This window comes from Mesocricetus auratus, unplaced genomic scaffold (assembly GCF_017639785.1).
Source record: "Mesocricetus auratus isolate SY011 unplaced genomic scaffold, BCM_Maur_2.0 Super-Scaffold_100011, whole genome shotgun sequence".
NCBI classification, from domain to species: Eukaryota; Metazoa; Chordata; class Mammalia; order Rodentia; family Cricetidae; genus Mesocricetus; species Mesocricetus auratus.
The window spans coordinates 40,190,420-40,217,916 of record NW_024429195.1 but is presented as its reverse complement, the minus strand read 5'-3'; the positions used below and the strand labels follow the sequence as shown (position 1 = coordinate 40,217,916).

Genomic DNA, 27,497 nt, shown 5'->3' with positions numbered 1-27,497 from the left:
AACTTTTTAATATAATAGAGATTCATGCATAAATTTGTAAATTTCTTACTGGCCATTTGAAAAAAGATTAAGTTAGGAAAACCTTTCATAAGCCTGTGATACATTATCAAAATATCAGAGCCATTAATTAATTCACCAGTATCCGCACTAAGATTAGGCACCGGAACATTAGCAAAGTTATAACGCTGTTTCCAAAACCATAAGCTTTTCATTTAAAAGCTTAAGCTTAATCTTTGCCAACAAATCACTGATATTTTCTTTGCCTCATTCATTTGTAAGAAATACCTGTGGGATGCTGCCAATTGAAAACCATTCTGGTTTTGAAGTGTAAACTAATGCGGATGCAGCCAAGTCAACCCTAGCAGCAAAGGCCCATGTGAGCTTGGTGTTTTGTTACCTGGGACACTAAAGATCATACTGGTGTTAAGAAGTTAATAGTTTAACTCTTCAGGGGAATCTTTTCATTTGGTTCTGTTGTCATGCAAAGTGATGGAAACTCATAACACCTGTTCCAACCTGTGAAGTGGGAAGCTCATCATTGCTAGAAAGCCTCCAAATGTCAGCTTGTGAGAAAAAGTAACATTGTATGAAAGGAAGTTTGCCCTCAGGACACTATAAATTCTGTAGGCCTTCTCTGAAGACCCAGTGCTACACTGAGTTAAAAGTTGATCACATTTTCCATGCACACACTGTGTGTTTATTGTATTTGACTTGAAGCTGTGAGTACCTTTAGCAACTGTAAAGGTGAAACATTTTCTATGAAGTGGAGAGGATGCATCTTCCAACAGGATACTTGTCCTCATTCAACTAGAGATTGTGTAACCTCTCTGGCAGGATACTACCAGGCCTGGACCCTGTCTTGCCTGGGGTGGTTATGGAGTGGGTTTTTGTTTTGTGTGTTTGCCTTGATTCTTCTGTGGGTTTTTCCCCCCACTTTTCAAGGTCTGTGTACTGTCTCTTGCTAAACACTAACTGCACCTTAAGCCCGCATCATTGGACTTGAATCAGCTCACATTGTCTGTTAGGGTCAATGCTGATTCCTTCTTTACAGTTTTCTTTTTTTAAGAACTGGATACTAGTCTCTGTCTATTATATTACCTGTTTGCTACAGGACCATCTGGTACAAATTTTCACTCTTGCTGTTTGAATAATTTTAAGTACAACAATGTGTAGTCTTAGCTTTGCTGACTCACCTCCTTATTCTGGTAATGGTTTCAAAAACTTTATAATCTTGGTTTGTTCAAGCATGGTGTTCTCTCTTCTTCCTGAGTGCCTGAGCTGAGCACAGTGCTTGCCTGTTTTGCTGGTTGGCCAGTCTTTGGAGAGTGTGGGTTCAGGTTAGGTTGTTGTGCTAGTACTCCATGCCATGAGCTTTCACACGCTAGTCCTGGCTTTACTTCCCATACAGGGCTGTCTCAGTGTTCTTTGTCAGTGAGAAAGTGGTTTGTTTACCTTGAATCCTGTAGTTGGTTTCCTGAGAAAATGTATCATGGGACCTGCTCTCTTTCTACTGGATTTCATGTCTCACCCTTCAGTGCCCTCATCTATGTGTTTGAACTAGAGTTGACTCAGTTATTCAACCCTTAGTTAATGAGGTCTTGTATACTATCCACTCTAAAAGGATTTTAGATACTTTCGTAAACAGTCCCTTTTCTTTTTTGTATGTTTTGGAAGTTAACAGACAACATCTGAACTATGAAGTTGTTCACCACAGGTCTTTTCAATATGAGTATAAATTCTGGCTGTCAGTTCTGCTAAATTCATTGCTAAGTAAGACCCTTTGGAATGGCTAATTTGGAATTCCAATCTAGTATTCTCTAGTATTAAATGATGGGGACTATAAACACAAAAACAAAATACCCTTTTGTGTAAGCGAACATCTTGCCAAGTGTACTCTTTGGAGACTTAACTGAAGATAATTGTATGTCAGAAGAGAGTGGCAACTTCAATTCATAACTCTCTTCTCTTCTGCTTTTCCTCTTTGCTTTCTTGCATTTGTTTCTGTTACATGTGGATGTACTGTAGGCTGTCTGCACTAGAGCATTATATGTAAAGTATTAAATAAGCCTTGCCAAAAATAGGAGATGTAGGTCCAGTGACTTCTTTTAAAGCATTTTTTCCCATTTTAGTGGAATTTCATAGGATGAGTCTTATGATTGAAAATACAATTTAAATAGCATTTATTCTTAATTGAGGAGCCAGATTTCTTGTTTTTTTTAAAATCTCCCTAGTTGTGTCAAATGTACTTGTGTATGTTAGGGACCATGTGCCACTGTGCGTGCAGGTCAGTCCTCATCTACAGCCTTGCTGTTGTTGACTGTGTTTGTTTCCAGCTCCCAAGACGCTGAGTTAGGAACTCATGCTGTAATAATGTCCAGCTTTCATGTGGGCGCTGGGGATCTAGACCCTGCTCCTGGGACAAGTATTTTTGACCACTGAGCTGTTTCCCCAATTTAGGAGTTATTGTTTTGATGTATTAGATAGGTTACCACCAGCCATCCTTACACTATATGTACACAAACCATAGTGTTGATACACACAAACAAAGCAAGTGAACTATTGTCAATTGATGACTTTAAGAATTTAATGGATTTGGCATGCATCGCACCTTTAATCCTGGAACCTTGAAAGCAGAGGCAGGTGGATCTCTGTGAGTTAGAGGCCAGCTGGGGCTACATAGACTGTGTCCAAAAAAACAAAACAAAACAAAACAAACCTGGAAGTAAAAGAATTGACTTGATTTTGTTAGACTGGGATTTAAATTTATTTTTGGTTATCAAACAACCCAGAACATGTGTCTCATTCAGAGGGTTTCCTTCCTAAGATTATCTAATCACATTAAGATCTTCATGTTTTCTTTGCTGTATAGTTTACAAATGTGCTTTCATAAACAGGATATTATTTAAGCCTTAAAATCCTAGAAATTACTTGGTTTTGAAGATGTGAAAAATGTCTCAAAGCTTTCCTTCCTTCTATGTATACTTTATGTACACAAAATGGTATTACCTTAACCTTGGGGAGGTTTTCATCATTTTCAATGAGGTGGGAAATTGAGAGTAGAGTACTTTCAGTGCTGTTCCAGTGTTTAGTGCTGTTTTATTGGGGTAAGAGTAGGGCACTGACTGGCAGAAGATAGTAAGTGCTAATGTACTGAGTTCATCTGTTCCTCTTGAGTAATTCCTGAAGGGCATGGTATGTTCACAGAGCTCTGTGAATTCAGATGTTAAATTTACAGGCATCAAAGGGTGATTACATAGAGTTTCAGACTTTTCAGTGATGAAACCACATGTGGTCCTGCACCCGTCAAGTGTCATTGACACTTGGGATGTAGAAACATGGTCAGGAGCTCAGGGGATTGATAATAGGAGACCCATAGCTAAGCCTTACCCCAAAACAACAAAACCAAACAATTGTACTATAACACATCCCACTGACTGAGTGACCAAAAGAAACCCACCCTCAGGATCCCTGGTTATGCAAAGTCAAGAGACCATTATGGTCAGTGTCTTCTGAGGCTCTCCTCTGCCCACAGGCTGATAGGGTTGATGCTTCTGAAGCTCCTCTGTGCCCATGTATCCCTGGTGTGTCTCTTAAAAGGGAACCAACCAAGTAAGATCCATATAGCTTTATTTGAACTTGCAAACCTTGAGAGACCCTTTCTCCATTACAGTCACATGCCAGGTGGCTCAGTTTCTTTGCACTTGTACACAAACTGTTGTTCCTAGTTATGCGATTTTGACTTTGGAGTTGAAAGGTATAGTAAGCCCATCATGTTAAAGGGCACTGTTAGTTGCCACGGTGTATCTTGGCTTCGCAAAGTCAGCTTAGCATAGCACTTCATATGGCAACATGGACATGGATGAATGATGACTGCTTATGGGTTTAAGAGCTCATCCCAATCAGGATTGTGCTAGTAGAGGATGCTGTGTATTCTGAGCTCTTGGTCAGTAGGGATTTCGTTGCCTGTGTGACATGTTCTTGGTGCCTTTGAGGATGTGCTGCCATTTGTTAAAATAACATTGTGTGTAAACTGTTGTTATAGCTTCCACTATTCATACCAATGATGATATGGGTCAGGGCTTGGGATTAGCAGAAAGACCACCTAGAGCCAAGTGTCACTCATTGTGTCCTGTACTTCTAATAGTCATCAGAAATTAGTGTTTGAGTATTTGAGCACATATCCCTGTCTACAGGAATGGTCTTTCCATATTGAAGCGAGGAAAATAATACTGAAAAGGAAAATCAGCATGTATTTAACCTGGTCCTTTACCTATTCTCTAGCATGTGCTCTGTAAATGGAAATTACCCCCTTCCCCTTTTCTTTACTATTCCAAATTAATGGAAAGAAGTATGTATGCCATTATAACGAAGGCAATTTAGCTATACTCAAAAGAAAAGAATTTAAGGACTAGATCCTCTTCACTGTGCTGTGGATGGCGCCTGTGAGTCAACCATATTTTATATCCTGTGCCTTCTAGGCACACTGCTCTAACTTACTTGTCTGTAGTCAATGATGTCCAAGTTGCAATGAATTAAGTGACTTTATCCCACAAACCAGGAAGGTTGTGGGATGTGGCCACAACCTGTGTTTGTCAGGTCTCTGAGGCCTGCTGAGGTTTGTGGCACCTCCAACAGGTTCACTTCTAAGTGCTACAGCATCCCTTTCGGTACTGTTTCTGTTAGCACATCTAATCCACACATAGTCCCACCAGTAAGTGGAAATGCATTTCTCCTCAACCAAGTCCATTGGCACTTCTTTCTGTGAAGCACGACGAACATGGTGCAGTTACTGTGGAGCATGCTTGTCTGCCAGGGCGTCCCTTCACCTCCACATCCACCTGGTGTGATAGGAAGGGCCATGCGTACAAGAGCCATGGTAGCAGTTAGCACAAGCTCACATGTTTGATGCGCCTTTATTCTGAGTAAATGCCAGCATAGGTTTTTAAAACAGGGGGTCAAATCCAACCCAGCACCTCTCTCAAAGGACCAAAATCTCAAAGACAGGTTTTGTTTGTTTTCCTTTTGTTTTAAAAAGTGTGTTTGGGCCTGGGGGGGGCACTAATATTTAACACATAATAATTACTGTAAAATATAAGCTTCAGTATCTACAAATAAAGTTTTATTGGAGCACAGCCATGTCCTTTTGTTTGCATTTACTATTATTTGCACCACATGGTAACACTGAGTAGTTGTGACAGACTATATGCCTGGCAGAACCTCAAATGTTTACTGTCTGGCTCTTATGAGAAGTTCTGACCACTTCTTAAATTGTGAGCATAGGTTTATGATTATGTCTACTTAGGTCATGTCCTAGTGTGCTTCTTGCCCTACCCATCTCCCCCGCTGCCATCCACAAAGAAAATGTGACATTCTAAGAACTGTGTGGCAGTGTCATGATTGTACACATACCCAGATCGTAAGACTTTGAACACTGTGTTAAGAGATTCTGAGAGAGCCAATCTACCAGGTGTATAGACATCACAGTCAGAGGAGACAGCTGACGCACCTCCCTGCTCAGTGCTTTAAAATTGTGCCTTTTTTTCAGTGACTCATGTTCTGGAACCTTAAATCTTGCACCTCCCCCTCCCCCCTTTGCTAGTTAAGAAGTCTAAAGGGAGTAAGTTTTATATTATATGCAGTGTTGAAGGCCTTTGTGAATCTTTTCTTTTTGAAACAATGCTACCCTATAGAAAAATTATACTAGCTATGTTAAATGTGTAAATCATTTTACTACCGATGGAAGTAACTATGTTGATACTGCAAGCAATGAAGAACCTTAGTTTAACATTATTTAATAAAATCAAATGTTTGCATTTGTTTTTAATATAATTTTACTGAGAAAATAATTAACTTTGTTTTATTTTTAGGGTTATATCCTGTGTTGTGACCTCATGGTTTAAGTGGGAATAAAGATGAGTATAAGCAGTGATGAGGTCAACTTCTTGGTATATAGGTACTTGCAAGAGTCAGGTGAGTACTGCTGTAAAGTAATAGGCCTCAAATTCTTTTAATATTCTTAAAATAATTTTTTATGCATTTGAAATTTGTACCAGTCCAAACTGTTGAGCTTTGTTTGTTTTTTGATTTCTGGACTGCCACTTTAAAGCTGTGTTTGCTGCATGGTTTAACTCTCTGACTCTTTCAAATATGTTGGGATAATTTCAGGCAAATACATACAACTAGCAGTTTGTCTTTCAATGTTCACAGGTCATTTTTAATAAGTAAGGTGTTATGAAGTGACTTTGTATATGTTCAGTAAGAACTTAGATATCATCACCTTGTAATATATATCACATGTGCACAGTTAATTTTCCTACTTACCTTTAGAATCTTACAATCTAAATTAACAATTATTTTTCAGAATATTTTTGGAAGTATTAATCCCAATTTATTAAATATATTCTGATCAGAATTCTAATTAATATATTAGCATGATTATTAATATACATCATTGAATGTGTTTTGCAGTTAATATTGAGATGTTATTGATCAAGTTTTCTAGATAAAGAGATCTAATCATAAGATAGAAGTAACACTACAAGTGAAGATGTTGCTGGATTGGGCAAAAAAAAAATTTACTACTCTCCCTCTTTGAGTAGCTGAGAAGATGATGTCTGATGAGAAAGATCAGGGAAGGAAAGAGCTCAGAGACTAGAGAATAACACCTTGGGATTTGTTTAAACTGAGAGGGAAGGCAGATTCACTAGGAGATTTCCAGACATTGTTTAAGATGACTAATAAAGTGACAAAATAGTGGCCCTCACAACTGTTCCACATAGCCTGTGAATGTGTTTACAAGTTGTTATACAATACTTGTCCACCCCGAAAAGGGTTTGTTGTGGGACACCATGACTTTCTCCTCTTAAATCTGACTGTCGCCTGTCAGGCCGAGTTTTGAAGCCTTTGGACAGACAGGCAGAAAGCAATGTGAAGGGCTGCTGGGTGGAGATAGATATAGTCTCATTTGGTGTATTGAAGGCAGCTGTTTAGGTCAAACCACTGTAACTGAGAATCCCAGCCACAACAAACTCCTTTGGCTGTAGACTGGACACTTATCTTGTGTTCAGGGAGCTCAATCTTGGTTCTGGCATCTAATGGTACATGATTGTGATCATCTCTGAAACCATGGGATTCAGTTTTATCTGCACCATCAATTTCAGGGGTGCTTATCGCAATCAGTTAAATATTTAAGCAATATAAGTTGCTTGAGTCATAACTTTTTGTCATGAAATATCTACCCCCCCACACACACACACATGCACAAAGCCTTCTTACTCCTTACTGTGTCCCCTTTGAAATAAGTGAGTTCAGGAGATAGAAAGGAGGCCATGGCAAAGGTGTGTGGAGAACTAGTCTGTGAAGTGACTAGACTACATTAAGTGTCTCGTTCCTGGCTCTCATGCTAGAAATACCTTAAGAAGTTTTGGTTCTGTTTTTATAAATAATTGGCTTAAAAGTAATATTTTTCATCAAGGTCTTGTAACATCCATTCCCTGAATACCATGTTTAATGTTGACTAGACTCTGATGCCATATCTAGAAGGAATGAAGCTATTTTTAGTCTTAAAATATTTTACACTATTATTAACACTAGAAAACATGATTTGCCTCCAGATGACTAGCTTCGGAGATGGTTTGTTTGTTGAAAGGGATGGAATCGTAATAGCTTTTAAATATTCAGTTGGGCTTGCCTTTCCAAACTGATGAAGACAAAAATATTATTTATCATTGGGTTTTTATTAAGTGTTATAACTTTGTGCTTCTCAAATTTGTCTCAATTAAGTTCATGATAAGAAACTTGCTAGGGTCCTTACCATTCAGCATTTTTAGGAAGCCATCCCAATGCAGCAAATACCTCTTAGGAAATAATTTCTTCTTCCTTTTGAGATAACTTAAAAATGTGAAGTATTTGTTATATGTAAGTAAGGATTGATTTGAACCACTGTGCCTTTTCTAGTTAGTGTTTGCCCCAGGGTATGAATTTGATTGCCCTATTGACTTACCTGGCACCCTGTACAGTAGTACCCAGTGGGCCATGAGTCATGTAGTTAAACCAGGTACAGTATTCACTAGAGCTGACCTGGTTTGAGTCTTTCCTACCACTCACATTCAGTTTTGTTTGTTGGGCGGGGCTGTTAAATAGATTTTTCCCAGTTAATATCTTAGGAACTTTCTGGTATTTGTTCTTCTAGCTGCTTCGTTTTAGAAGATAAAATTTCAGTTGGGTGGTGGCGGTGCATACTTTTAAACCCAGCACTCAGGAGGGAGAGGCAGGTGCATCTCTGGGTTTGAGGCCAGCCTAGTAGTCTACAGAGTGAGTTCCAGCATAGCCAAGGCTACACAGAGAAACCGGGGGGGGGGGCACAACAAGATAAAATTTCATTTTGCTACCTTTGTGTGTTTGATTGGGGAACTCTTCACAGATTTGAATGCCATCACATGTTCAAGAGCTCACACATCTCTGTTGATGGTGAACTTAGCTCTTAAAAGTCATGAACTAAGTAGAAATTGTAAAAATTCAAATGCATTTAGTACTACTAATGCCGGGGAAACACTAGATTATGATATCGGAAAGTCTTAGGAAGAAATCCCCCATAGGTTTAAAGCTGAGACTCATGGTGCACACAATCTCCCTGACATCACTCCTGTACCTCATCTCCGACACTTGTAACCTCTTCAAAACGTATCAAGTCTTCTAGATATAGGGCATACCACTTTGTGATACAGTGCTTATCCAAATGATGTAGAAAGTTAACACCTAATCAAAAAATCTGATATCCAAAATGCTTCAAAATCAACTATCAGGTAATAACTAATTTAATGCAAGTAGAAAATTTCTCATCTGAGTTCATGTTGATTGGACTCAGTTAAAATATAGGCCACACTAACTATAATGTTACAAAGAATGCATCTAGATTTTCTGTAACAGGTACCATTAATGAATTTCTTTAAATATGGGTCTCCTTCCCATGAGACAGTCTCATTACAGGCATACGGATGTTCTAGAATCTGAAGTCAGGCACAGAAATACTGGGCCTGTGTTTTAGTCACAAGATCATCTATCAAAACCCAGTGTTACAGTTTTCAACTTAGAAAAGGTGATTATAATAGGTCCAGGACAGTTGGAAGATGTTCTACATTAAGCTTCTGTACCACCAGTTACAGTTCATTCATATATCTCCTTTCACCATTTACTGTTAACCTCAATAGTGTTAATAACATGTCAGTCATCAAATGACAGTGCACTTTCTGGTGACTCATATAAAAGGTAATTAGATAGATAAGCTTCCTTTTCCCGAGTCAAACCTCACTCCTTAGGTTAAACTGGCAATCAGGAATTCACCTCTATCCAGAACAGGACAGAGGAGAGCTTAGAGTGTGTCTAGCCTCAGTTTTCCTTTTTGTTGTTTTGTTTGTCTGCTTTTAAATGAGAAGATGACTGAGTGGAAGGACTATTTTGTATAGAATAGGAAGTTTCTATTTCTCATTTATAATGATACTTTTGGGGGGGTGCGACAAGGTTTATAATGATACTTTTAAAGATAAAAGTCCACTAGAATAGTTGCCAGAGTACTTGCACATTGTTAGTCTTACCATTTTTCTTTTTCTGTGTGTTTTGTTACTTTTGACAGTGTGGCAGAAGTATGAAGAAGCATATATGCATCCATAGTGGCTTTATGTATTTACATAGTTTTTTGGAAAACAGTATAATGGTCATAAGAAATACCTTTAAATTTCTTTCTCTCTTCCTTCTATTATGCATATGTGCGTGAGCACGCGCACACACACACACACACACACACACATTTGAGGGAAATTTTCCTAAAGAGGAAAATATGGCAAAAGTCATATATACAGAAATACAAGGTAAGAGTCTTTTATAAAAGTGAACATTGGGAAAGTCCAGGTGTCAGGCTTAGGCACAAATGACTCCCTGGCTCAATGTGATCTTGGGTAAATAGTTCAGAGGGTTTAATAGTTATACAAACTCTAAACTAGTTTGTAGGCATGTGCTTTGTCTGCCTGAGGGTGTGGAGAATGCTAGGGATCAAACAAGCCAGACCCTTGTGTATATGTGTCCTAGCATGAAGCTTACTCTTCAGTCCTGAACGTAGTTTTGTGTGTTTTTTGTTTTTCGAGACAGAGTTTCTCTGTATTGCTTTGGAGCCTGTCCTGGAACTCATTTTGTAGACCAGGCTGGCCTTGAACTCACAGAGATCCGCCTGCCTCTGCCTCCCGCGTGCTGGGATTAAAGGCATGCACCACCACCTCCTGGCTCTGAACTTAATTTTTAAAAACAAAATTGAGGGAACAGAACTGTGTGTGTGAGTGCTATCTGTAGCTATACAGAATCTTTTCTAAAAGTGTAGAAGACACAGCTAAAGGAGTGTGGGTAGTGTGAACAAAATGCACTTCCTGGGCATTACTGGTCTGAAACTTAAACAGGGCTTTGACTAAATAAGCTTCATCTCCCTACTAGGACACTGCTGTATTCATTTAAGCTTTGCCTTAAGGGGTGGTGGGGGAGAAGTTAGTTTGCTTTTCCAAGCGCCCTATACCATAACATGATATTTAAGAACCAATTTTTTCTTTCTTAAAAAAAATCATTTTTTTGTGCTTGGAAAGTAAAGTTGCCAGGCTCTGGAGAGCAGTTCATTCTCCTCTTAGAGACCAGCTTGTCCTGGAAAGCACTTGTTAGCCAAGCAGTGTAGAAAAACAGGACTGAGGCACACACATACACATAAACACACACTGCCACTGTGTTCCTGTGACTTTCTGGTCTCTCCCTCAGCCCTCCTGAGGAGCTCCTCTACCCCCTCTCTAGTTACCCTAGCATGCATTATGAGTGCTGCCTACTTGTGAAAAGAAAGGCTGCTGTTTTTAATAAGCCAGATTTCAACTTTGCATAAGATTTAAGTGGTTCCCTTTGCCCCTGTGTGAATCTAAGGTTGTCCCTGAAAGAGCATTTTCATCAAATGAATGGGAATTTAAGGAGAGCATAAACCTGGTTCGAGTTTTAGTTGTCTTTTAACAAAGACTGGCTTTCTTGGAGTGACAGATTTTTACACATGACAAAATGTGTTATGATGGAATAGCATTCTGATTTAACAGATAATTAAACAGGTAATTTACTAGTTTCCCATAATTAAAGGATTGTTGTATTTAAACTGTTTCCTTGACTTACACATGGAATAGTCAGTATAGACTGTTGAGTTTAGTATTCATGTACATGTGTAAGTTGTAAGATCACAGGAGAAACTGATAGGTGAGGGAGACAGGACTGTCAGGCTTAGAGGCAAGGGTGGAGATGCTGGATACTATTTGACATCTTACAGACTTAGTGTGTATACTGGGAGAGGAGCTGCCCAGTGGAGTTGGGGCAGTGAGACCTGTGGAGAATGGTAGGACTAAGTTTCAGAAATAGCTTTGTCTGTACTATATAAGTCTTTATCATGAAGGCCAAGAGGATTACCAATAGTGGTTGTGAAGTGATGTTGATGATTTTAAGTTGATTAGTCAGCTAGCTGAAAGGAGGAGGGAGGAAGGACTTAGTGTAGGAACTGTCTGATCAGAGGGTGGGGTCCTAGAAGACAAGGACAAATGCAGGGAGAGCATCTCAAGAGTGTGCAGGTAGGATGGTTTGACTTGATGGTTGACTATGAGAGGCCGAAGGGGAAGTGGGAGTTAGTGTACTGGCCTCATGGTGCTAGGAAATGAGACCAACACTGAGCTACCATGTGTGAGTAAAGCTAGAGAAGCCATTCCAGTTGAGTATCTGTATGATGAGATGTGTACACATGGGTCTTCCTTCCCTGTGGGTAGCAGGATAGAGAGGAGAGCCAGCCAGCAACTGCTCAAGGTTGTCCCCTTACTGCTTGAGATTACTCAGCACATTTGCAGTGGCTTGAGATGGTCTGGAGAAACAAGTGCTAGCCATGCTCAGCTTTCCTGTTTAAATGCAGTTGCATTCATGGGCAGATCATTAAACTTAAGCTGGAAGAAAGCTGGGCAGTGTTGTAGTTCTAAAAAAGCATCTCATTAAACTTAAGCTGGAAGAAAGCTGGGCAGTGTTGTAGTTTTAAAAAAGCATCTCGGGAGAGAAAGATGCCATGTGACAGATTTCAAAGGGAGGGGTTTTGTATCGAGGAAAAGGATTGTAAAGGAGGAAAGAGGAAGGGGTAGACTGGTCTCTGTGGACAGGAGCAGCAGGAGAGAGGAAAGAGGTGTGTGTTGGGGGGTGAAAGGGTAACAGACAGAGAGAGGGACAGAAAGAAATAGAGAAAGAGAGAAGGATGGGAGGTGGGCAGGACCCTTTTAAAAGGGAACATAGTGACTACGCACTTGTGGTGCTCTTAGTGACGTATCCTGTCAAAACCGCAAGGACAGGCCAGTAACAGACATGATCTGGAATCTGGTAATTCTGAGTAATGTTGTATTCAAGAAGAATGTAGAGAAAACAGGTTTTACTCAGTTTATGATCGTGAATATTAACTCCTAGTGTTTTATAATGTGCCTGTTCCTCTTTCTCAGTCCCTAAGGAACAACTGAGCAATGATGACTGCTCAGTCACTGTTCTCAAGTGTAATCTTGCTGACATATTTTGACTTTTCAAGAGAAGCAGGATGCAGGATGGATTTGAGTCCTTACTGTGTCCTGTGACTGTCCCCAGCCTTAATTCATAATACAATGCAATAAAGATCTAATGTGTTTTCCATAATGACATATTCTATTTCAAAGTCTTCTAAGTGGTTGCCCCCATCCCATTTTTGACTTGTTGAAGAACTTATTTGGGGACTGTCATTTATATAGAAATCCCCAACCTCCCAACTTCATTGCCTCGTCTCCAGTCCTCTCTCCTAATACTTCCAGGACTTAGGCTAGGCTTGCCTTTCTGTTTTGGTGAACTGGAAGCTACCTACCCAGATTCTGGAACTTGGGATTCCTGATGGATATTTCAGAATGGTGCCTTCCTCTCCTGTCTCACAGTCACGTTTGCTTCAGCCATGTTTGTGATCTCAGATAAAACAAGGCTAGGCTTGCCTTTCTGTTTTGGTGAACTGGAAGCTACCTACCCAGATTCTGGAACTTGGGATTCCTGATGGATATTTCAGAATGGTGCCTTCCTCTCCTGTCTCACAGTCATGTTTGCTTCAGCCATGTTTGTGATCTCAGATAAAACACAAAACTCTTTACGTGCTTAATCACAAGTTAGTCTGCAGGGGAAGTCATGAAGTTAAAACCAAGGTCTTAGAAAAATGCTTGTTTCCCGCACCCACCATTAAGGTAGGCGTGGCTAGCAGAAGTAAAATCTTTGAGGAGAACCCAGCCAGGTGTACTCTGTCCACCATGAGCCTTTCCTGGCCACATGCTGTTTGGATGTGTACAGCCTTTTAAACTTAGTAGACTGTGATGGGATTTCACAGAGAATAGCCATCCTGTCCGTTACTGGAACTTCCCTTTGTTATCTGGACTAGACTTTCACCATAATATGAAGTTAATGTAAAGAGACTGGTATGTGAGTTTCATGCTCTGAAGTATTTTTTTAAATTATGTAATTTTTGAGATGGCCTTTGTAGCCAGCCCCTGGCTGTCCTGGAATCTGTTGTGTAATGAATCTCTGCTTCCTGAGTGCTGGAACTAATTGTCAAAGGAGACCTACCTAGAAACTGCATTTCCATTTTGTAGTTCTTTTCTAAGTGCTTGTTTAGATGAGTTATTACTAAATTGCAAAATAACTTTTTAAAACAGTCAGTAAATATAAAAATAATTTTACATAAAAACTCAAATGTTATAATTTGGCTTTTTATTTCTTTTGGAAACAGTCTCACACAGTCCAGGTTTGCTAAAGATAACCTTGAACTCTGAGCTTCCTGCCTCCAGCTTCTGCGTGCTAGCAATACAGGCGTGCACCACTGTGCACAATTTTATCAGTGCTGGGTTTGAGTCCAGGACTTCATGCATGCTAGGCAAGCACTGAGCCACATCTCCAACCCAAGTCTGTTATCATTTTGCCTTGTTTTTATTATCTTATAGTTTGTACTTCATTAAGTTTTTTTTTAAAGCCACAAAACAATGAAGGTGTTTGACAGTTTGTCTCTAAAATTTTAAATGTACCACAAAAATAAGACCTGCCACATACATCTTGATTTCAGTTTGTCTCATGAGGCAGTTTAGGTCCATTGTTTCTCAAGGCTTTTCAGTGTTTACATTTGATGTATTTTCTTCAGGAAAGCTGTGTTAGCCATTAGAAAAACTGCTTCCACTCCCTATGGTGGGATGCCTTGCTCAATCCTGATACGGGGGGGAGGGGCTTGGTCTTGTCTCCTCAGTTTGGTGTGCCAGACTTTGTTGACTCCCCAAGGAAGGAAGGCCTTACCCCCACTATCAAGTGGATGGGGCTAGGAAGGAAGGAAGTGGGGGGGAAGGAAGGGGAACTGAGGTTGATAATGTAAAATGAAAAATAATTTTTTAAATTAAGAAAAAAAGAGAAAAAGTAGAAAAGAAAAACTGGTGCCATGTAACCCAATAGATGCCAGAAAGTTACTTGCGTGACATTGAGTCATTGTTTTAAACTCATATTTTACTTTAGCTGCCCATTTACAATTTCAAGTGATGGTGTGTTATGAAAGATTATAAAGTTTTTTTCACATTTGTAATTTAATGTGGAGTTACTAGGAAAGTAAACTCTCGGGTCTTTTCTTTTGCTTTTAGGATTTTCTCATTCCGCGTTTACCTTTGGTATAGAGAGCCATATAAGTCAATCCAATATAAATGGCGCCCTTGTCCCACCTGCTGCATTGATCTCCATCATCCAGAAAGGCCTACAGTATGTAGAGGCAGAAGTTAGCATAAACGAGGTAAGGCAGACAAGTTTCATTTGAGACACTGATTCTGACTCTTAAATGTCTTTGTTTATTCAATATCTGACTCGACTTCAGACAAAATAAAGTTATTATTCCTAATGTATCAGTCAGGTTGTACTGGCTGTGCATATGGGCTTCTACACAGTGTCCAGGATCTAGATTATTCCTTAAGGTGGGGGGGGGGAGCAGAGTTGGTATGTGTGTGTGTGTGTGTGTGTGTGTGTGTGTGTGGTTGTGCTTTAAGTAAGCACAACAAAATAATTTTTAACACATAAGGAGTTTTGCTGTATAGTACTGGGAACAAATTGATGGCAAGCAGTTGGAAAGCCATTGTTGGTGTAATGTACCCTGTTTATGGAAGCCAGTTATTTATAATGGATGCCCACTCTTGATGCTCAGAGCTACATGTGTGAGGTTCATGTGTAAGTAGTGGGTTTGTTTCAGGTGTTGGCATGCTGCTAGGGCTGAGGCAATCTTACCTGCTCCCTGATTCTATAGATCAGCTTTATTACACAGGAAGACTCATTCACATTTGGACTGTATGGGTGGATACTAGGAACATGAGGTGCTGTGACAATGATCTTAGGGTCTTCAAAGCACACACTGCCTAGTCTTTCCTAAAAGTGTGCAAAACCTTGCTCTAGCCAGAAAGTTTAATGTATTTCCAGAACGTTGAGGGGTTCACTGTATTTTTTACTTGAAAAGTGAACACATTCCTCCCCTGCCCCTTCTCTCAAAAAAGTAAGTGGAAGAATTTTAGCTGTTTAAAGTGTCCATTCCTCAAGGATGGGTCCCCTCATTGTCACAGATAGCACCATCTACAGTGCTGTAGACTTAGACCAAATTACACACATCTAGATCACCTATATGATGTGATTGTTACCCTGTAATGTTTAAGGAAAACCTACAAGAAAAAGACTTGCCTCAGTTCAGTACAGGTGCACTTATTTATTCCAAAACCAGGATTCAGAGTATGGATGGAGACACTGCCTCCTTGTTGTATGAGCTACTCTTATTGGTTGACGTTTTTTACTGACAGCCTTCATTACCTGAATTTGATACATTTGCATTTTATTATCTGTTTAAGTGCTTTTATGAGTGGCCTCTTGTATTGCATTTGTCTTTGTGCAGAGTTTAACAGAATCTAAGTGAAGAGTAGTGGGCCATTTGCATCTGCCTCATTCAGGGTCATTCTTATTCTCTTCCCTCCTTCCTGCTCAAATTCAGAAAATTACCAGGTTTTCCTCAAAGTGAATCTCTTAATTCTGTTAGTGGAATGCATGTCACCCTCAAGGCTACATCTCATTTTTCTTTCCCGGTTTTCCAATCTCAGGATGGCACCTTATTTGATGGCCGACCCATTGAGTCTCTGTCCCTGATAGATGCTGTTATGCCCGATGTAGTCCAAACAAGACAACAAGCCTACAGAGACAAGCTTGCACAACAGCATGCAGCCGCCGCTGCAGCCGCCGCCGCAGCCACCAACCAGCAAGGATCTGCAAAAAATGGAGAGAACACAGCAAATGGGGAGGAGAATGGAGCACATAACATCACAAGTGAGCTAAGAATGTTTAGAGATTCTCAGGAAACACTTGGCCTTACTAGTCTCTTCCATCCTTAGAGCTGAAATATTACCTCTATGCCCAACTTAGATCACACAGCTTAGATTTTATACCTAAGGTTCCAAAAAGCAAAGTTCACTATATGTTCCTTTTTAGGTGTGTCTGAACCCTTTTTCTACTCTTAGAATTCTGAATCTGCATTTGATTTCTAAGTAAAATTTCTAATGTTCTCTGTTAAACATAAGTAAGGCTATGACATTGAGGAATAAAGGCGACTCTCATGTTATATGAACGATATCAGCAACCCCTACTGGCAGAAACTCAGAATAATATTGTTATAGATGGTTTAACTCAGCCACATTATCATTTCAGCCATACTGAGGTTCACTTCTTTCACTCCTCTTTCTCCCTTGCCACCTTCCGTATCCACGTCTGTGTACATAAACACTCAGATGCTTAGGACTAGTACTAGAATTGTGATTACCTCTTACAGAGATTGTTGCTTCTCATGATGCAGATAATCACACCGACTTGATGGAAGTAGATGGGGATGTTGAAATCCCTCCCAACAAAGCTGTCGTTCTACGGGGCCATGAATCTGAGGTTTTCATCTGTGCCTGGAACCCTGTTAGTGATCTCCTGGCATCAGGGTAGGTTTTTCAAAGGAGCTTGTAGATGTTGGGTATTTTGTTTGCGTTTAGACAGGATTTACTGTTTAGGTGAGGCTAGTTTTGAACTGTTGACCCTCCTGAGTCCTGGGATTAATAGGCCTTCTGCACCATACCCAGCTCTACAGTGTCATTTAAGGCTACCTTACTGAATGGACTGCTGCGTATTTTGTATATATTTCACTTTCCAGAAGCTTGTTGCCTGCTTCTGGTCATTTTACCTTAGTAAATTAGTATTTCTTGTGAAGTAACTTTAGAATTACTTGGTGGGAACTCGAAAATGTAGAATAAGAAAATATTAGAAATGTTTATGCCTGGTAGTCCGCTTCTTACTCACATGCTAAAAGTACGGCCTGAGTTGTGGAATGCTGGAGAATGTCATGACGACTTAAACCTATTTTTGAACTTTGAAGGTCTGGAGACTCCACAGCAAGAATATGGAATCTTAGTGAAAACAGCACAAGTGGTCCCACGCAGCTGGTGCTTAGGCATTGCATACGGGAAGGAGGACAGGATGTTCCCAGCAACAAGGATGTCACTTCTCTAGATTGGAATGTGAGTGCTCTCTTAACTATACAGTCAACCTGGCTCCAAATTCCTAAGTCCTGATTGAAAATTTTACTTCTTATAAAACCATTTTTCACAGTGTCATTTTGATGTCCTTCTAGTCCACAACCTGCCTCCATCCTCATTCACGGGCGTCTGTGATAATGTTCTGCAGAGGGTTCTTGTCAGTTCTACTCCACAGCAGTTATGGCTAATGCTCAGATCTGGGGTGGGCCTTTCAAGAACATTGGCTTCATCAGGGAAAGGGGTTTTGCGAGCTTTTGGTGGCACACATAGATAAGAGTCCATTGTGCCTGGGGCATGTTCACAGTGATTAAATAGTCTTAATTGTGTAGTGAGCAAAATGTATTTCTCTGGCAGAGTGAAGGTACACTTCTAGCAACTGGGTCATATGATGGATTTGCCAGAATATGGACTAAAGATGGTATGTATTTTTCTAACTTTATTGATGTTCTAAGTTATAAAGTTTGAAGTGATTTTAAAGGTTTTTGTGGTTTGTTTGTTTTTTTAACTTTAGGTAACCTTGCCAGTACCTTGGGGCAGCATAAAGGCCCTATATTTGCTTTAAAATGGAATAAGAAAGGAAATTTCATCCTAAGTGCTGGAGTAGATAAGGTAAATGAACATTTAGCTAAGCTTATTACACTATATTTGAAAGTGTTTTTTTTTTCTTTCCTGATAATCACTTAGACTTCAGTGCATTTATGTATGAATTTTTGACGGTAATAGAAATAATTTCTTGTTGTCTCACTTGTTTTCCTTAATCTATGCATCATCTCCTTTGTTTATGACCACACTTCATTTTGCTGGGATTTGAACCTAATGAATGTCGTCATTCAGCACTTTGTGCTTTGCCAGTTTATCTCCATGGTGACTGTAGCTCTGGAGTAACTCCGTGGGCCATGCATGTCCTCCTGTGCTCTAGGCAGTGACCAGAAACTGATTGGAACTGGCTCCTCCTCCTCCAAGCCTTCTCTACCATACCTCCCTAAATAATCAAAGGGTTAAGGCCTTTTTGATCAGGCAAAGAACAGGCTATTAATTAGTTGGGTGGTGTTGGGGAAGGGGACATAAACTGGCTTAGATTCACAGTTCTGATGAGTAGTTTTCACAGAGGGCTGAAGGTTTCTAGGGAGGAGGAAAAGAGCCAGTACTGTCTTTCTGATAAGTAGCTTTAGGACCTGCCTTAAGTGGTATCAAAAATGGAAACATCCATTTTCTTTCTTTTTTTTGTTCATGTAAGCTTCAGGAAAGGAGAAATGTTTCAGTATTTCGGGATTGCAATAGAACCTGTTACACAGTCTAACACAATGCCAGGCACTTTGTTGATAAACCATAGTTGTTACTGCAAGTAAGTTGGTGAAAACTTACCACAAAAAAAGTTAAACTGCATCATGATCATTTCCCCTGACCTGAGTGTGAATGCCCTTGTGCTGTAAGGAATAAAAACCCTGAAGATGAAGGTCACTGTTGAGTTTCATTCTGCCTTAATGCAGTCAGGCATCCATTCTTGCATTCACACACTCTTTAACGTCAGAGAAATTAATTTTTCTTTTCCTTTTAATCTCAGACTACCATTATTTGGGATGCACACACTGGCGAAGCCAAGCAGCAGTTCCCTTTCCATTCAGGTAAATCTTGACAATAGACATGGAAGCTGAAACTCTCTTCTGTTTCTCTAATTAGAGTGTTGGCCTCATGGAATTCATTCAGGACCTTGACTGTCACAGCATTCTTGGTACCAGTCCTCTCAGGAGGCGTTTCAGCCCTCAGATAGTTCTTTTTGGAGGATCAGCAGGTTTTCTGTGAAATGTCCTGTTAAGGAAGCACCCGAGTGGTATGGTTGGGGTGGTGCTGTAGAATTGGATGGTCTGGCCATGGCTGTCTATTCTCCACTTGACTAGCTCTCTGGTCACTTAACCTTTTAAGCCTTCTTTTCACTATATATAAATGAGGGCTCTTGATAGCTATTTATCTATTGCAAGGATAAGAAAAATGGCTTGTGTGAGGATAAATTCAACTGTTACAGGTTTACGTTTCATCGTCTTGTGCATTTTAGATTGATGTGTCTAGGGCAGGTCTCCTATGTCTGTGCAATGAAAGACAGGCTTTCTCACTTGTGGGTTTCTTCCTGTGTGATGTTTACTCATGTATGGGCATGTAGCTCAGTGCAGTCAGTGTCTGCCTGGAGCCACTGTACCTGTTCTCACTGACTAGCTCTGTCATTTGAGAAGTTCAGGAGGAGCAAAATCTTGCTATGTATCCCAGACTGGCTTCAGACTCAAAGCAGTCTCCCTTCTTCAGCTTCTAGAGTACTGGGGTTATAGGTGTGTACCATTAAGTCTGGCTTCTCAATTCACTTCTTGATTTCAGTAACTAAGTAATATTGAGTGCAACAAGATGCATGAAGACAATCAGAGCAGTAGTTTTGGCATTACCTGACAATAGTTGCTGCTTTGAGGCTTCTATACTAGAAGCTGAGCAGGTGGTTGTGGTTATCATCCTTATGTCTTTAGTAATGAACAGCCACTTACAAAGAGCTACAAGTGTAGCTGTGACCAAACAAGCCAACTAGAAACAAAATGATTTTTTGGTATGATCTGGTTTGCAGACATGGTGTTAAGCACCAGGTATTTTAACTCTTATCAGACCTTAGCACACTAGTATGTATTTATATAGCACCCCGTGTATCTGTTCTGCTTCTCTTTGACCCTGGCTTCTAGACTGGGTAGACTATTCTCTGGTCTCTGGCTGGTCTCATGTTTCCTCATACGTCCTGGGAGGAATAGGAAATTAGAGGTGGGGAGCGTATGCGTGCTTAGCTACAGTGTAATGAACGGCACCCATCTGAGGGATTCCTCAGTGTTTTCTCTTAGACTTCTGACCAGAGCCCTCTGAGGGATAGAATAAGCCTCTGTCCATTTGTTCCTGCTTCATGTATGTATGATACATGTGTGTTATGAGATACTGGGCTAAGAGATAGAATACCTTTTCAGATAGGAACCAAAACACAAGGAAACAGGAACCGGAGAGGGGTCAGGGGATGAAGAGGGAGGATAGGAACTGAAATTTTTCAATATAAGAATTTTATACTTGAGCAAAGTTCTGCTGAGAAATAGCTGACATATAATGGACTGGATACATTTGCCTTGGAATTATTAGATATGTTTACACCAGTGAAATCATAATCACACTAAAGATATAAGTATGCCAGTTACCATCATGCTTCCCTCCTGCCCCTCTGCAATGTCATTTCCCAGGCAGTCACTGATAGTCTTTATCACCAAAGATTAGTTTATGTTATACATATAGAATCACAGGTACATTTTATTTGGAGGACTCGGGCCTCTTTCATTCTTCATAATTATTCTCCCGTTCTCTAACAAACACATAGTACTTTCTGTTGCTGTCAAAGTTCCTTTGGGTGGCCTATATAGTGTGTTTACCTACTGTTGAAGTAAAATAGTGTTCACAGTTTGGACTTATTGCAAATACAACAAATATAAACATTCAAAATCTTTTTAGAGTAACTAGTAGTAAAATGACTGCATTGCTAAGAAATTGAAATTGACTTCTAAAGCAATTTATTGTCACCCAGCAGTAGGTAATCCAGTGTCTCTATCCTTTCCAGGTCTTAGTGAGTGTGTAACCATACTTTTTAATTTTATCCAGTTTGATTGTTGGTGATGACATCTTACTGCGATTTGAGTTTGCCTGTTTTTCTAAGAAACTAAAATGGGGGGGGGATGGGGTACAGGTGTATGTGGAGGCCAAGAGTAGTCAGGAGTCTTCCTCTATTACTTTGCACATATTTTTTGAGGCAAGGTCTCATCATTGCTGGCCAACAAGTTCCAGGAACCTTCCAGTCCTTACTTCCCCAGTGTGTGGATTGCAGGTACACACTGCTATGTCTGACTCTATGTGTAGGCTCTGGACATAGAGAAGCTCATCTTCGTGATTTCTCAAATAAAAGGGACTTTATCTGCTGAGCCATCCCGCCCTCCCACCGCTGGTGCTTTGTTATTTCTATTTCTTCACACTGGTCACCTGTTAAGTGCGTAGCAAACACTTTCTCTTTATCTGTGGTTCCTCTGTGTTTTTTGTCATGTTTTGTTTTAGAATCGGGGACTCACTGTGCAGTTAAGGTGACTGCTAATCTCTGACTCAGCACCCTAGCTTATAGGCATGTGACTCCACACCCAGTTGAGTGTTCTTAATGTTGATGACTTCCATAGTTAGTATATTTCCTGATTGTTACTTTTTAGACAGACTGTCACCGTGTAGCACAGGCTAGTCTGGAGCTTGAGATAACTCTGCCTTAGCCTTCTGCATTGGAATTCTAGGCTTGCTCCATGCAGCCTGTATTTTTCAAAATGTGCTTTCCTTTCCCCCCAGAATAACTTTCTGATTGAATTTTTATTTCTTTGAATCTGTGGACTATTTAAATTATTTTGCTTAGTTCCTACATATTTGGGACGTTCCTAGAGATCTGTCAACTATTGATTACTAATTTGGTTTCATTGTTCTTATAAACATTTAGGCCAGTTTGTTAGTGTTTAGTGTTAACCTTGGTGTTTTTACCCTTCACTGCTATCCGATTTTGAGAGACACACTGCAATCTCCCAACTGCTGGAAAACACACAACAGTCCGCACCCTCACCCCCACCTCCTCTTCACTTGTCTGTGTGTGTGTGCATTTGCACATGTGCCTGTGAGGGTGTGTGTGCTTGTACGGAGGCCAGAGGAGGAGGAGGCCAGGTGCTGTTGCCTTTTACCACTCACTACCCGACCTTATTTCTTTGAGATACTGGTAGTCAGCCAGCACTGAGTTCCAGGTAACCATTTGAGAGGTTACCTGGAACTGCAGTCAGGTGTCAGGATGAGGTGTTAGTGCTCAGTGATGGAGTATTTAGAAGTAGGGAGATAGTTGCATAACAGTGAATATAAGCAATACAAAATTATATATTTAGGACTAGTTAAAACTTATTGTATGTATGTCTTAGTCAGTGTTTTATTGCTGCAAAGACCATGATCAAGGCAGCTTTTAGAAATAAAGCATTGAATTGGGGCCTTGCTTACGGTTCAGAGGTTTAGTCAGTTATTGTTATGGTAGGGAGAGTGGTAGCAGGCAGATGTGGTACTGGAGAAGTAGCTTAGATCTGTATCACATTCTGTCAGCCAAGAGAGAAGCTGAGCCTGGCACTGGCTTCTGACACCTCAAAGCCCACCCCAGTACACACTCCCTCCAACAAGGGTGCACCTCCTCACCCTTCTAACCCTTTCAAAGAACTCCACTTCCTGGTGACTAAGCATTCGAATATCTGACCCTATGGGCGCCATCCAACCACCACAATATGTTGGTCACAAATTTTTTAAAAAATGAAATACTGTGAGCACCATTTGCTGAAATGTTTAAAATTGGTGAATTGCATCTCAATAAGGCCATTACAAATGCCAGTGAGTTGTCAAAGAACAAACTTTTTCAAAAAAGAAAAATACTAGTAAGAAATAAATGTACCTTTTTCGTCATAGGCCTATTCTTTACAAAAAAACCGTGGAGTCTATGTAGATTACTGAAAATAAATCATGACAGAAGAGAGTTTTTCACTTTAGCTCTAAAATTTTTTAAACTGTATGATAAAAGTATCATACTGGGAAAACTACTTAGCTTTTCTTAGCTTCCTTGTAATTTGTTAAATGTAACCATAATAATAAGCAGACTTTTCACATATTGAGTTAGGTTTGTAGCCCTAAAAAGCTTACACTTCCTTGGCCCATGTTAGGAATGCCTGCTCCCTGCTGTTTCCCTGGGTTCCCTGGATCTGTGGGGTTTCAGAGCCAGGCACATGGCAGGCATTTTGCTTACAACTCTCATGTCAGCATTCCTAGCTGAATTTCTCAGTTATACAGTTTGCCTTTTCCCCCAAACCCAACGTATGACCTCCTTGGTGCAGCTACTATTTGTCAGCCTCCTCTCTTGTTTGCCGGCACCTCAGGCTCTCATAGGTCACGCCAGTTATTTGACTGCCTTCATACCTTTTTTTTTTTTTGGTATGGTTAAATAATTAAAAAATTCCAGCCTCCTTTTTTTCCTAGTTCTTAATATTAGAATTGTTTTTTTTTATTAAAGAAGTAATTTTAAGTAGCATCTTAAAGAATATTTCATGTTAATACTACAATGGTTACTAAATCAAGATCTTGGCAGGAAGACGGTCTGTAGTTGGAAATCCAAGAAAGAGACTTCAGCAAAAGGAAATGATTTGTGGCCATGTTGGAAAGAGGGATGATTAGGGCCAGTGAAGTCACCCAGAGAAGAGAAACTGCAAGAAAGAGACTGCAGGGAGATGGAAGGTGCTGCCAGTCCAGTGGGAATCTGAACCACTGAGAGGAGGCTGCCCAGCAACAGCAGGGGCCATAAAGAAACCCAGGCTGAGTGGAAACAGCAGTGCGTTTTCTCCTGACCTTGGACTCCTTACTCCTCTGCTCCTCTGTGACGAGCATGTTCAGAGCACTGGAGAGCAGCTTGTGAGAGTTAGCCTTGTGGTTCAGGGTGAACCTGAGGGCAGACCGAAGAGAACAGGACTGCTGTGCTGCAGAGCAGGGTGGCCACAGCCACTGGCTGACACAGATGGCAACCCCTGGAAGTCATACCTAGCCAAGTGTGAGACTGAAGTACAAGATGGGTCTAAGAAATTTCCATGCAATGCAGATGGGAGAAACATCCTTCATCTTCCTGTTTCTTCTTATCTCTAAGCGGGGTTGGTAGACTATCAGGATTCAGAAAGTAGCTTTTAGTAATTTGGCAGACCATAGGAATTGTATCATATTGAGGCAATTATTTCCCATGGAAACCCCTTCACCATAGCTGTCTGGAGTGTGAAGACGGGGTTCTTGATGTGTTCACACTTAACCCAGTTATGCAACCCTTGCCTTGATCTCTGAAGCTAATTACAGAGTCATTGCTAGTTATTACAGGGGAAAGAAAAGAAATCTGTAATCCTCTCTGAGCTAAAATCAAGCTACACACTAAATCCCAGCCAACTTTTCCACTATTAAGTTTAATAGTTTTGAGTCACTTGACTTTTCTTAAGAAGGAATTTTGCAAAAATTATTTAGAACAAAATTTATTTGCTAATTATGTGAAGTGTCCTTGTTTTGGTGGAGTAGTTAACAATGGGAATGGCTCTGACGCATTGTTTATCTGAGTTATAGTCTGTAGTATTCATCGACAAGCAGCTCCTTGCTTGGCCCTGGAACCATCTCTTAAGTACTAAGTGAAATTTAGAAATGGGTGCTACCCCAGAGTCACCAGTGACTCTCTTGGCTAAAACAAAAGCAGAGATAGAGCCAAAGTTTCTGTCCATCGTATATGCACCAGTAAATAAAATAGAAATAGAAAGAATTTATCACGAAGCTTGACTTTTATTGGATGTACAAAAGACAAGTCAAGACTCAGTGCACAAAACTGAATTATTGAGCACAGTGATCACACAGCTGAAAGTTATTGGCATTTTTGATACTTAGATAACTTTATCTTTTTAAATTTCTTTGTATCTTAAGTATAAAGTAGGCTCTGAGATGGCTCAGCGGTTAAGAGCATTGGCCAATCTTCCAGGGAACCTGGATTCAATTCCCAGCACCCATATGACAGCTCACAATTGTTTATCGCCAGTTCTGGGCTATCTAACGTCCTCACACAGACAGACAGACATGCTGATAAAACACAAGTGCACATTAAAAATTAAAAAATGAATATCAAATGTGTCAAGGCTAGAATTCTTAATGTCTAGCCATGATTCAGAGGTAAAGCTCCTGTGTGACACAAGTGTGCACAATGTGAGCCTAACCTGTGTTCCTTACATGTGTCCACAATGCAGGTCTAACCTGTGTTCCTTACACGTGTGCGCAATGTGAGCCTAACCTGTGTTCCTTACATGTGTCCACAATGCAGGTCTATCCTGTGTTTCTTACATGTGTCCACAATGCAGGTCTAACCTGTGTTCTTTTCCAGCCCCAGCACTGGATGTTGACTGGCAGAGCAACAACACCTTTGCGTCCTGTAGTACAGACATGTGCATTCATGTCTGCAAATTAGGACAAGACAGACCTATCAAAACATTCCAGGGACACACGGTAAGTCTTTTCCCTCCTGTAAAATGGTTATTTTGAGCAAGTAATGTTTCAGAATAGGTTTGAGTGTGCATATTAAATACAAATAGCATCCTGTCCTGTAAAATGAAAATATAAATATTTACTGCCGTTTTTAGAATGAAGTAAACGCTATCAAATGGGACCCAACTGGCAATCTCCTGGCCTCGTGTTCAGATGACATGACCTTGAAGGTAATTCAGGTAGTGGGTGCTTTAGGGTGGTGATCCATGTGTGGCTGGGCAGTTTAAGGTGGGTTGTTTTCTTTCTTTCCTTCTTTCTTTCTTTCTTTCTTTCTTTCTTTCTTTCTTTCTTTCTTTCTTTCTTTCTTTCTTTCGTTCTTTCGTTCTTTCGTTCTTTCTTTCTTTTAAATCAAGGTCTCACTGTGTATGTAGCCCTGGTTGTTTTTTAACTCAACTGTGTAAACTAGGCTGGCCTTAAACATCAGAGTCTGCTTCCTGAATGCTGGAATCAAAAGTGTGTACTACCTACCACATCTGACTTAAGGCTTTTAAAAATGTCCTTTTGATATGTTAAACCTAAATGAAGACTTTTCTAGTTTTATGATGGTTAATTTCCCCCTGAAATACTCGCATTTTTGAATATAGTAAATTCTATTAAAAGGCATACCATGTATATTATGCTGCTGTGCTTGTCATGGTCCTTACTAGGAAGGAGGTAATTAGGAGCATACATTAATTAGGAGCAATACATTAAAAGACTTAATGAAAATCTGTTCACACAATCATGGAGGCTGAGACTTTTATTCTCTGCTGTCTTTAAACTGCATACCCAGGAAAATCAATGTCTTAGTTACTTTTCTATTGCTGTGCTAAGATACCATGTCGGTGACAACCTATAGAAGGAGTTTATTGGGCTTAGCAGTTTCAGAGGGTGAGTCCTTGACCGTTATGGCAAGGAACATGTGGCAGGCAAGCATGACACTGGCTTATGTCAACAACCATGATGCAGAGAGAGAGAGAGAGAGAGAGAGAGAGAGAGAGAGAGAGAGAGAGAGAGAGAGAGAGAGAGAGAGAGAGAGAGAGAATGAGAATGCTAAATGTGTATCACCTCTGGTGATACACATTGTCCATCAAGGCCCCACTTCCTAATCCTTCCCAAATAGTCCTATCAACTAGGGACCAAGCATTTAAATTTCTAAACCTATGGGGGCCATTCTCATTCAAACCCCAGCAGCCAGCTACGTGGGTCTAAACTTGAAGCCTAAGGACTGAGAATCTGGAGTGCCAGGGCATTCCGGTAAGGCCCATATTTCAGATAAGCAGGGAAGCTAAAAGAGACAATGGTTGCTATCTACATGAGAATGTAGTGTGCTCTGTTCTGTCTAATTGACAAACATGCGTAAATAAAACTTAGCCAAATATCTAAATTCTCCATGACCCAGTCAAGTTGAGACAGGGCATTAGCTATCTGAGAACACAATGTGATATGACTAAAAGCAAAACTTAATACCTTTCATACCACAGTTAGTAAAAACATAAATATGAGGTAAAGAGTAGCCTCATGCTAATCTCTAGAATGACTGGATGTGCCTCCTCATGCTACACATGCTTTCCTGAAAACATTTTATCCTCAGTCTTGCAGTATCAGAGACTGTAGTGACAACCCTTACACATAGGATAGATATGCAGGGAAAAATCACTTTTTATACAATGTACAAGCTAAGTA

The 27,497-nt window shown here is 40.2% G+C and overlaps 1 protein-coding gene across 4 annotated transcripts in view; it reads left to right on the top strand.

The window, feature by feature from the left end:
* Positions 1 to 27,497, top strand: part of Tbl1xr1 (TBL1X receptor 1) — a 126,128-nt gene that overhangs the window by 87,309 nt on the left and 11,322 nt on the right. For all 4 annotated transcript variants that reach the window (XM_021222940.2, XM_005085958.4, XM_040754625.1 and 1 more), the window contains 10 exons: positions 5,868 to 5,970; positions 14,712 to 14,857; positions 16,197 to 16,419; positions 16,943 to 17,075; positions 17,507 to 17,648; positions 18,021 to 18,084; positions 18,178 to 18,275; positions 19,231 to 19,291; positions 25,672 to 25,793; positions 25,928 to 26,002. In XM_021222940.2, the coding sequence (XP_021078599.1) occupies positions 5,913 to 5,970; positions 14,712 to 14,857; positions 16,197 to 16,419; positions 16,943 to 17,075; positions 17,507 to 17,648; positions 18,021 to 18,084; positions 18,178 to 18,275; positions 19,231 to 19,291; positions 25,672 to 25,793; positions 25,928 to 26,002 (1,122 nt within the window). In that variant the 5' untranslated portion in view covers positions 5,868 to 5,912. The remainder of the gene's footprint in view (positions 1 to 5,867; positions 5,971 to 14,711; positions 14,858 to 16,196; positions 16,420 to 16,942; positions 17,076 to 17,506; positions 17,649 to 18,020; positions 18,085 to 18,177; positions 18,276 to 19,230; positions 19,292 to 25,671; positions 25,794 to 25,927; positions 26,003 to 27,497) is intronic.